General features: G+C 42.7%; 1 protein-coding gene across 1 annotated transcript; it reads left to right on the top strand.

The window, feature by feature from the left end:
• Positions 1-291: 291 nt before the first annotated feature.
• LOC135166748 (cyclin-dependent kinase-like 4) lies at positions 292-3,770 on the top strand. The gene is made up of 5 exons (XM_064129305.1): positions 292-1,910; positions 2,018-2,212; positions 2,470-2,761; positions 2,858-3,248; positions 3,352-3,770. Exons 1-5 carry the CDS (start codon positions 1,710-1,712, stop codon positions 3,665-3,667), a joined length of 1,395 nt encoding a protein of 464 aa, XP_063985375.1. The 5' UTR covers positions 292-1,709; the 3' UTR covers positions 3,668-3,770.
• Positions 3,771-12,035: the final 8,265 nt, after the last annotated feature.

Here is a 12,035-nt window from a genome sequence, read left to right as displayed (position 1 = left end):
CAGTAAGATGGAAAAAATTTTGATTTAACTATTTCCAAAAATGCATCGTCTCAAATCTCTTGAAAAACATGATTATTTCCGCAAGTGTGAACCTCAAATAAGTATCATTTATCTGTAATTAGTAACTTTCCTAGTATGTGAAAAGAAAACAATTGTAATTGCCTTACGTCGTCTGGAGAACACAATGTTTATTTTAGTTACCAAGACCCCCGCCATGTGTGACTTCTATTTTCGAGTTATTATGAAGCTTCCACACTCATTCACTCGAGTCCCTAGACCTCACATGTGTTTTTTCCGTTCTAGAAAGAGTTAAAATTTACTTCTGGAGTTCGAGAGATCGTTCGGTCTCCCACACTTTCATTATCGATGTCCCCCACTCAGGAAGTGCCATATTATTTTTTAATCCTGGGCAGAAAACTAATTTAAAGTAACTGGAGGCTAAACAAACACTAAAATAAAGAATTTTTAGACGTAGAATTCGTCCTTTCTTCGCCAGCTGCGTCATCGAGAATAACTCATAACAATCGAAAGTTCCTTATACCCTTGTGAGTCGTAATTACCAAAATTGTGTACAAATGCCCAAATTTCATGATCCTGACCTTTTTTGGTGGTTCCAGGCGTCAAGGACGTGCACGCAAAGTTCAAGCGTGATCACAATAAACTCAATTAAACTTGTGTTCAAACGCCAAGAGGTCAAACCAATTTCAACTGGGGTAAATACGATGCATACCGAGCAGTTGTTCAATACATCAGCATTAGCGTCAGCAACTGCATATTATTTATCCAATTTTTATTACCTCCGCTCTCCGGCTCTTCGACGTTCGATCGTTTTTAGGCCCTCCGACACGCTAAATATGAATCTCCCTTCGTGATGAGCTAAAGTACACATTGTCTCTATGTCAGGCTGTTTAAGGTTTCCTCCTCAGGAAGTTAGTCAATAGCCATCGATCGTGAGATATTTATAGTTGTCGAGTTCAATGACTTTCGGGATTTGCGTCAATTTTTCAATTTACCCCACCATTTGAGGCGCAACAGTTGAATATTTTCAATCATTTATGAAATTTTTTTCAAGGACACTATTTTGTATATTAACAAAATAATATATTGCACTAGTTCAGGATGTTTTCAAATATATTCTTCCGTATTTATTCGCGCACATTCAAATAATATTCATAAAACCCCCTGAACTAATCTAAATTCTCCGTACCTTTAAAACTTTTACTCGAATACTTAAAAAGTTGTAAAGAATGGAACCTCCATTCTCTCCTCATTTCGCGGGTGGCTCCGTTGCCTCAGCGGTTGATGACAATTCATTGAAAAAAAAAAGAAAAACGATAGAGAAAATGGCCTCGTGGTATAGAATAACAATATTAAATAACACGTTTTACGTAGAAAAGCCTCGTGTTCCCGTGACTCCCAGTGTCAGGATATCGTTTGTAAACTCCACCTGACAGCGGTATCCCGGCACAACCCCTTACCACCCCCCGGGCTTTTTTTGCCCGCAGGAGAGCCCTCCCAAAAACTAATTATTCATGAATCGATACACATCGATGAAAGGCACAGAGTGTCTTCAAACTCGTACTTCATTCCGAGTTGGAGAGTCGTGCGTGTCTGACCTAACGTAGACATTCAGGGGAAATAAACCGAATTTTTATTCTGGAGGAACGAGGGGTAAATTGGTAGTGAGGTTAAAGGTGATGATCTGTTGAATGCGAGTAGATGAATTTACGGGGATCGGGGGAATGGACAAATACGAAAATATCGAGGTCGTGGGGGAAGGAAGTTATGGAATTGTTATGAAGTGCAAGCACCGCGACACCGGGCAAATCGTCGCTATCAAGAAGTTCCTGGAGACTGAAGAAGACGTTCACGTTAGAAAAATGGCGTACAGGGAGATTCGGATGTTGAAGGCAATATTTCTTACAATATTTTGTTGAAAAAAAACAATATTAAGTGATTCGAGTCGCAACGAATATTTTGTTGCTAGTGCGTGATGAAGAATAACTTTCAATTCTAGAAACTGCATCACGACAACTTGGTGAAAATGATCGAAGTATTTCGCCGGAGGAAACGCTTTTATCTGGTCTTCGAGTACCTGGATCACACAGTTCTTGACGAGTTGGAAGCCGCGTCCGGGGGTTTAGGGCCTCACGTTTCCAAACGCCATATTTTCCAAGTCGTCAGAGGTCTGAATTTCTGCCACACGAATCACGTGAGTACTGACCCTCCGTGGAATATCAACTACGCACTCGAAGACTGCGATAAAACTCGACTACGGGAATCATGAATGGGAGCATTGTTGGACTCCGACTGCTCATCCTGTAGAGAATTTAAAGAGCATTCGCTTCACTCGCTTGAGAGGAAAAAACATTTTTTTTTCACTGCTATTTAGCTATCTTTACTTCGCCTCGAGTAATGTTTACCCATTACCACGTGCTCTTCCATAAAAATGAAAAAAATCTGCTCCAGATAATGCACAGAGACGTGAAGCCTGAGAATATTTTGGTATCGCCAAACGGAGTAATAAAGCTCTGCGATTTTGGATTTGCCCGATTCGTGTCGGGACCGAACGAGTCTTGCACGGATTACGTGGCTACCAGGTGGTACAGAGCTCCAGAATTACTAGTCGGTGATTCCAGGTACGGGCGACCTGTTGACGTGTGGGCCCTGGGGTGCCTCTACGCCGAGATGGTCACAGGGGATCCACTTTTTCCCGGTGAGAGTGACGTCGATCAGCTGTTCCAGATAACGAAGGTTTTAGGTCGATAATCAATTGATAATTTTCTCCCACCTCTTCCCCGAAACTAATCCCTCCATCTGATTCTTGAAATCACGTGTAATATTTTTTTACCCCCAGGCGGATTGTGCTCGAAGCACCAGGCGATGATTAATCGAGGATTCAGCGGTTATCCGAATCGTCACTCCAGAAGATCCAGCACCGATGACTCCCATTCAACCATAAATATCGCACGTCCTCTTCGCAGTCTCTTTCCCAAATGGTCACCACTGGCCATTGATTTTTTATCTCATTGCTTGAGATTGGATCCAGATATGCGACCTTCATGTGGAGCTCTTCTGCAACATCAGTTCTTCACACACGATGGATTCGCTGAGAAGTTTGTCGGTGAGTTGGAGAGATACATTGCCAAGGAGAGTGGGAAAAATTCACTCATCGCAAGACGTGGGGACTACAGGAAGACGAGTCATACCGAGGAGACACCTAGGATTTGTTACGGTAGCGCTGGGAGGTGAGTCTAGCGGTCGTTCGAGCTTTCAATGAGTGACAATTGTTCGGGCCATCGTCCGGAATCAGTAATCTCCTGGGAAACAATAATGGGAGACTTTTTCCAGATGGCGAATGCAGCTGATCAAAGAAACCGGAAGTTTCTCCACGAAACCGGAGTACGAGGAGTGCAATCCGGACGGTCAAAATCACCAAATGTTTCCGCAGTCGGAAATGTCAATGCCCACGAGGAGAAAAAATCAGCGAGAACCGCTCTACGCGGGTCCGATTTCAGTGACTCCAAATACAACTTACATCCGGAGATTGGATATGAAAGGAAGTCTCCCTCCGGATTCAAAAGCCTTTTCCCTGCCTGCATTACCTTCGAAAGATAAGAGGAGCTTCAAGCGGGAGAGCAAAAGGCACAAAGATAAATTATACTAGCCAATGATTTTTCGTATTGACAACAGCTGATCAAAAAATTTCTTATCGAATGTTGAAAATTGTGGATCTGATTATATTTAATTGTAAAAAAATGGTTTTTCAACCCGCAGCACTTGAATCAGTTTATTTTCCCGGTCAGGGGAATTTATTTCGAGAACCTCTCACCCTCATTGGAAGATCTTTCGCGCCCTCGTTATCTAACGGACTATTTCGGGTCAAATGCATCGAGAAGATGTTACCAGACCCTTTTGCTACCATCGGGTAGTTTCAGGGAAATTTTATTGGCCGTCGATAAGACAGCTTCACGTGATGATACCCTTCCCAGCCACTGTCAGTTCCCGATATTTCGCTTTAACGCGACTAAAAAAGCTCCGCGAGCTTCCCAAGTCCCAAACCAGAGGCAGCACAGGTTCTCAACTTATTCGAACTCTCCGGGCTTTTACAACCCCCTGACATACTCATTAATTTCTAAGCATTTGCTTTACGATAATGCGACTAAAAAAGTATTCTGGAAGTTCAATAATTTGGTAGGACAAACATGAATTCCAGTGGATCAATTGGCTGCGAGGGGACTACCTTCGAATCGAGTAACAATCAATCTTCGTTCCGCACCTCTCGGAGCTTCAGGAGGGAAAAAAAGGACTGCCGGGAGTTCCTGCAAAGCGGATTTGCGATCGTAAACAAGCTTTTTCCTGTGAACGCCCACTATTTCCTTACCGACGTGTTATTTGTTGAACGATAAAGAGAGCTGTTGAGGGAGAGTAGAAATTTCCATGCGGAGGCTGGCATCGCCCGGCTCTTCGCTCAACTTTTCTCCTTTTTCAGAGGTGACGATTTTGTCTCGTAAAGATTGACTGGCGGAGGGTGCGATGGAAAAAGTCATGAAAAAAAATTATGTAAACAGTGAGGGTGAAGTGTTTAGACTACCGTTAACACCTTAAACATCGCGTTATCAATTATTTCGGCGCATGATTTTTTCATACACAATTTTTCTGGTTTTACCTGGACACTTCCGGATGCCAACAGGTTAAGTGCGGTAAATTACAGGAAATTACGGAATCAAGATTGCGAATGATATGAAAGAAAAAATCTAAAGGGTGAAATAGCAGGTCCCAAGGTAAATTTGACAAAAGTATCTCGCATCTTAATGCTGGCGCATCGACGCCATGTACACATCCAAGTGTACGTACATATGTACTCACACTTGCATATTACGTCCCCGAGGGCTGTTAAATAATTCACCGCATCTGGAGGAGGGCAGGAGGACCGAGAAGTCGGCGGGCGGGGTAAAAAGGGGGGGGAAGAAGGGGGTTGGGAGTCAGTCGGTATAGAGAGGTGAGCCAAGAGACGTCGGGGTGACGTTGAAGGACCGATCAAATATTCAGGTGTACCTGCACGCAGGCATTGTAAGGGTAGATGGAAGAGAGTCGAAAACTCGAGTTGGCTCGTACATCAAAGTCTGACGGAGATATGACATAAAAATCGCCGGCCCAAAGCTCTGTGAGGGCTGCCACCATCTTGATATTTGTCATTGAATGCTGGGGTACATATTTGGAGCGATAAAAATACAACGGAAGTGGGGGGGATAGAGTGGAGAAAGGGAGGAGGAATAATTGGGGGTTTGGTATAAGTCTTTTTTACGACCCCACGCGTATTTCCGGTGTTGTGTCTCCACGGGGTATACTTGACCATACGGCCAATTCCGGGACGGGAATACATAACGATATGCCACACGGGGGCTATTATAACTGTCCCTTCGGCTCAAGTGACCCCAAGGACCTTCAATGGGCTTGTTTAACAAAATCCTTGGGATGTCATTCGTGATTGCACGGTCTTAGAGGTGATTTGGATGTCACGAGTTGATTTAAAATGATTTTTCGAATTGAATCGAACGGACTTCGATCACCAAAGAATTGGATTATTATTATTGAGAGGAGTGAGCATGTGTGGACATAAATTAATGTTAGTATTTTATAATTTTTCTCAGAACAGCACCGAAATGTTTAGAATAGGCAGAAACAATTAAATCCGAAATTCATTACAAAGGAAAATTTCACCAGGAGTCGCCCGGCACATCCGTCTTCGCAAAGGCTTCTTCCAATTCAGTAAAAAGTATCATCATATCCCAGATATTCCGGTGTCACTGACCTACTCCCTGAAAGGTGACACCCGGAGTTCTGACATTTCAATTTCACCTCAAGTCTCTCAATTTCTGAAAATAAAAGACTGCATGGTCAACGAAGCACAGTCTTTCCCCATTTTCAGCCTAATCATCATTCTAATTATCTCGGTAACCCAATCTCCATAGCTAAGGGTGTCTCTGGCTTCCCTAACTTCCACCATCTCACTCTATCTGGTTTCACTTTGCTACCAGCTGTCGCCTAGCGCTCTATACCCCCGAAAACGACCCGCCAACCCCATACCCACCCCCTCAGCCTCACCATCTCCTACCCGGCTACAATGTTTCTGAAGGAATGACTAGCCGTCTCTCTTCCTCTTTCTGGTGTTCAAACTGCTCCTCCTTTTCACATTTACCAGTAATTCCGAATTTCTCTTTCTCCCCTCGCCCGAGTATTTCTCGTCTGGTTTTACTTGCCATGTGGGTTTTCCCCAAGACAACCGCCCATCTAAGTTTAACAATTAACACTGTCTAGGGAAAAATAAATTAATTGCGAGAGAAACCATCTTCTCCCACCCCCTCCAACGTCGTTCGCATTCCACGTTGATAATCAGGAGGTGGTTAGCCAGGATTTTATTATTCTCCCGGGGGAAATGAATAATTATCGTCATTAGATGCGCTAATATTCAGCTCCACGACAACAATATTTATAATATATTCAATATTTCGTTAAAAATAACCGGACCAAGTCCCGTTCGGTCGGAGTAACTCCTCTTTCGTTCTCACATTTCTCTCCCACATTTTTGCGATCGTAATAAACAAATAATTTTAATAAATTAGTCGTGTGTGTTGGTGTTGACGTTGGCGGGAATAAAATATTATGAAATTGAGTGGTAATGTTGGTGACAGGGTTCACCAGGAAATCTGAAATAATACAGCCCTCCTTTTATCTTCCTTTCCTCCCTCCTCCCTCCGTCAAGTATCACGGGGGAAAACTTGGCGACACGCCGTATTTGTCATCCGTCGATTGGCGTCACAAGTATGAAACGCTCGACGGTGGTATGACAAAGGCATTCAGTCTAGGCTGAATAGAATAAAATCAAAAGAATAAAGCAGACAGAGCTGTGACGGCGGTTCGGGTTGAGGGTTGTGGAAGGAGGTTACCGATGTGGAGATAAATATTTGAGGAATTTGTCGTGGCACGAGGGCGCGACCAATCGCTTGTTTGGCAGAACGATCAAGGGATTCGAGTCAATTTGCATCTCACTATTTTTTTATTTTTTGTTTTCATCCACTTGTCCGTATTTTGGGGCCAACATTGGGACATTTTCCGAACCCTTTTCATGCCGTGTGAATGATAGGAAAGAAAAGTTTGAATTTCACTCGACGAAGGGGACCTTTCTCGTTGGATGAGTTTGAATCGAGTCTGAATTTTTCAAACGTTCAGGTGCGATTACAAAATTTTATTTCACATTCCGTTGTGTACGTGAGTGTGGACGTGTGAAAGGCTCCGATCAATGTGTGGGGTTTACATGGGGAAGGGCGAGTGGGGGGTGGGTGAGGGAACTGTTGGCAAAAGCGATTCGGATAACTGGGATAAAATGGTACAGCGTGGAGGTTTGAAGTTCATTAATGGATTAAGACTGCAGCCGATCGATACGATTAACCGTCGAAAGGGCTTGGAAACTGTCAGCACACAGCGGGAGCTTTACTGATTTTCCGAGTAACAGAGTATCCAGTCACTATTTGAAATCAGCTGGATGTTCAATGAAATATTTGAATTTTTGGATTGATTTCGTTTGCCCTCCCCTCTCCAGCGCGGGAAGTTGATTAGGATTTCGATTTTTATAAGGCAGTGATAGGCGTTTGCAGATGAATTTAATTCGAGAGTTCATAAATTGAGGAGAATTTTTTGGTGCAGTTTGTATCCACCTCGTCTTCACGCTGATCTTCATAAATTATGAGGAAACAAGCGGCTGATCCCTCAGCAGTCATCTCCATACCTAATGTAATTCACATTGGCTTCATCAGATTGCGATCCTCAGTGCGGAACTAACTACTAAATACCACCATCGTGTACCGACTTCTTTTCTATTTTTTTCCTCATCCCATTCTCTCCCGGAGATTTTACGGTCTCTCGAGTTATGACCCGTACAAATTTGCATCCAAACGAGAGTGAGAAGGATCTAGGGATGGGTGACGCTTTGAAAAACATCGATTATCAAAAATGCGATATTTTTTTTCCTGACAGGAAAAAAAAATTATCAAAAAATGGAAATTTTTTTTCCTGGCAGGAAAAAAAAGATTTAAACTCATACTAGACTTGGAAGGCTAATTATTCTGATAAAACTAACCTTCGTCCCTCGTTTCACCCCCTGTAGGTCTCATTTTCACCTAAAATATCATTTCGTGTAAGCGTCTATCCTCTTTATTTTTCATCCCTCTCGAATGTGTCATATCTCACCGGCAATAATATGTCCCCATTACTCGCGTGGAAATCTGAGGCGCTTGTTTTCCCCTCTTTCCTCCCATTACTCGGACTGTACAAGATCGTTTTTAGGAACAGATTAGATTGCACGCATGTCTGTGTGTGTGTGACGAGGGGTGAGATTGTAAGGTCGTGACGGTTTATCAAATTGCTGGCCCTGTGCTGCTGTAAAGCGATGTCGAGGGTCGTAAGGTGGAATGAAGAGAGGCCGATGGGAGTCGAGGGTGTGAGCCCTGAGACAGCTTATTAGAGAACCACTACAGGAGGGCTTCCCACATGGGCCATTTGTAGGACTAACTTTTGGCCCATCGATTGTCCCTAATCGATGATATCAATCGGCCGAATGAGTCGTCCGATTGGGATCATCAATTTATTCATCAAAAAATTGAAGGATCCCTCGATTGTCCCTGTCGATTAATAAATTTTCTAGCTCCCAATTGACTAATCAATTAACAATCTTTTTAATGAGTTAGTTAATGAAGAGATATCACTGGCAAAAGGAGTATAAATCGTTTAAAATAAATTTTAACTCACGATTTCACAGCCGCTGGCGATGAACACGGTCAAGGCCTCTGTCCGGGATGGAAATCATTAGGTCACGTGGGCTCTTCATCATGATAGAGCTTGACAACAGGGCTCGGTGTGGGTTTTCATGCCGATTCTGCTCGGAATATGAACGCGATCATCCGGGGCTCGCACCGCTCTCATCAATACACCAATACATCACGTTTCCAAGTCTATCATATGCATCAGTCGTCATCAATCAGGTCTATTGCACACTGCAGGCTTAATTAGAGCCATTCATTATGAATCAATTACGGTTATTGGGAGGTTTTTCGTTCTCGGTTATCAGTGAGTTAGAACAGCCGGATTTGTCAATTTAGGTTCATCAATCAGTGACAATTATCGGGATCGTTATACACCAACAATTATTATATTTGGTATAGTTTATTTACTGTTAAATAATGGAGTGGCCCTGTGTGTGGGGAGAGGGGAATGTTTGAAAAAAATCTCGTTCTACCGTCTCACAACAGATTTACAGTACCGTCCACCGTCAAAACGATTAAAAATAATATTTCAGGTGATCGTAAAAACCTCTGTGACAGGGGATATCCTCAGTACGGGACAAATTTTCCCCGGATCGATGTGACGAGATTGATATGAACGACATGTCCCAGGTTCCCGGTGGTCCTTCATATGGGGGTTGAATTTTAAAACTACCCCCTGGAGACCCACCAGTGCGGCATCTCACACGAAATCAGGCTACGGTAACGTTCTCTCCGGTACTTGCGTGGGGTAGTAGCTACACGTCCCACGGGACAACGTCACATTGAAACCTATATGTTGTACTCCAACGCTCCTGGATGTGAAGTGCATGTCAATCGTGGTTAGTCACACACGTCTATATTTTCTATTCTTTATTGATTTATTTATTCATCGTACTTTCGCCGGGGGTCAGGTAGAAAATAAAATGTACGATTGGTCCTCAACACCGAACTCCTCGAGGACTATCCGGACGAATGTGTCCCGGTTGGTACGTTGGACTTTGATTATCATCAGGGGAGACCGATCAGCACAACTTGACCGAATGTTCGACATCTATAGCTTTGGGATCAGTATTAGTATTATGTACTGTACATTGGGTTCACTGGCTATTGGCCAGCTGGTGCCCATGGCTGCCCCCCTGTCCCCGACATTGGTCTCGGGGGAAATGATTCCACTTTGCGAGGTCCGAATGGAAATGTCCCGGCAATAGCCTCTTGGTCTGGCATAATTTCCTTCACCCCATCGTTACGTTCGGTACATAGTTCCAACTTTTTTTACGATTCCGTTTGTGATGCTCTTGAAATGTTTCAAGGACTTTGAGCTTGCGGGGGAGAGAGGAATGAATGGGGTGATTTTTCCTGGAACCTCAGGTTGTGGGCGTTCCATTAACATTTGTTTTTTTTAGGGGAGATAAACATGTGATAAAAATTGTTCTCTGTTTAGTTCTCATCATACCGGAATTCTTGGGGTAATTAAATTAATAATTTTTAGTTATCTCATATTTATACCCTTACGATGACGAATATATTTTCCCAGAGACAGCGCCCCGATCCCCGAAAATTCAACCCGGTGGAATAATTCTCAATTCTTGTTAACGAATGCTAAATGGAGATTAATGTTGTCCACTTAATGAAATATCTTCGCTTTAAAAAACGGAAAAGTATGGGTTTGAAAATCGGATTTGAAGATTTACCGTCATCTCGTTACTTTAAAACAAGGAGGGAAGCCCGCAGAATTTCGGGAAACTGAGGGTATAGGGAAGGAGAATCTTTAATTATACTAAGTAACGTCTTTGGTAGGCAAACGCGTCTATCTGTGCTGCAACGGTCATAATATTTAATCACTACTCGTTTATTCCCCTCTGAAAAGACGCCCTCCGAGACACCGCGGCACTCCTGCACTCGAATTAATCGTCACTCCCTCCAAATTTTCTCCAGTTCCCGAGCATTTCGTTATTCCTCGAATAATTATGTTCTGCATTTCCCGGATCGGCAAATAGCGCTAATTTCTGGTGGGCGAGAGAAAAATTCTTTCGAATGGGATTTGAATTTTTCCGAGCGATTGACAATTTTGGAAGTGGACAATTGATATTCCGCGACGCTATGCCCTCCCCTTAGTTCCAACCCTTCCGATCTTAAAGATTACGCAACAAACGAGAGAGCGAAGCCGGTAAATGGGGTGCCAACGTGGGGCCCCTTGAGCCACCCTCATCCCATTCTCTATTTTAAAATACTCCAGTCTGCTTTTATACCAGGAACACAACCAAGATTTTCCTAGTTGTCACTTGTATCGAAGTTAATGCTCTAGGATTTCTCAATGGCTTTTACGCTAGTTGATGGACCTGTGAAAATCCTTTGTGTTGATTTCGCTAGTAAGAAAGGGACGACATCCTTTCACCCTCCTAAACTGGCTCAATGAGCACCCGTTGTACCGCTCATTCTCAATTTTTTATTAAAAAATGAGAGTCAATAAAAATTGGAGAAAAATCCAAGGGTTGCTATCGCCTATATTCAAAGCATTGATAATTTTTATTATTTATTTTTATTAAAATGTTAACAAATCCAAACACTCAAAATATATAAAAAAGGTCACGATGTAAATTTAAATGAAAAAAAAACACTCACGAAATCACGTACTTCCGAGATGGAATTCTCCAATATTTTTTCTTATTTATGATCAATGGTAGCTTCCTCCCAGTCCTCATAAACTTTCACCCCACCATCAGCCAATGGCTCCTTTTTTCCTGCTCCCTGCACAGTCAAAAGAAAAAAGAGAAGGAACGCATTATAGGGAAAGCCATACTTTTTTTTTCTTATTGGCGCAGGGTGGAAGTTTCATTTTTTGACACCCGGTGTATTTGATTCCACCCTTGTAATAAACCCCAGGGGTTGCCTCGGAACACTTTCACCCTACATGTCATATCGACACCTCACCACCTCTTAAAACGAGGGGTAGTCTGACTGCTAGGTAATTTGCTTTCGTATTATTTTTTTCTCGTTTTCTAAGAATTGAGGAATATCTCATTCCTCACCCCCAATCTTCCCTTGTTTTCTATCAACTGATGAAAAGACAAAACAATGGGAAGAATAAATTGACGAACATTTTTTTTGATGGCTGGAATAAAAAAATAAAAACAACTGGAGCCATCAATTTTGATGGATTAAATTTTCAATAATTTAATGTAATTATGTTCTTCGTGAAATGATTTTTGAGGA

The sequence above is a fragment of the Diachasmimorpha longicaudata genome, chromosome 10 (genome assembly GCF_034640455.1).
Source record: "Diachasmimorpha longicaudata isolate KC_UGA_2023 chromosome 10, iyDiaLong2, whole genome shotgun sequence".
NCBI lineage: Eukaryota > Metazoa > Arthropoda > Insecta > Hymenoptera > Braconidae > Diachasmimorpha > Diachasmimorpha longicaudata.
This window is presented reverse-complemented; position numbering and strand designations above follow the sequence as displayed.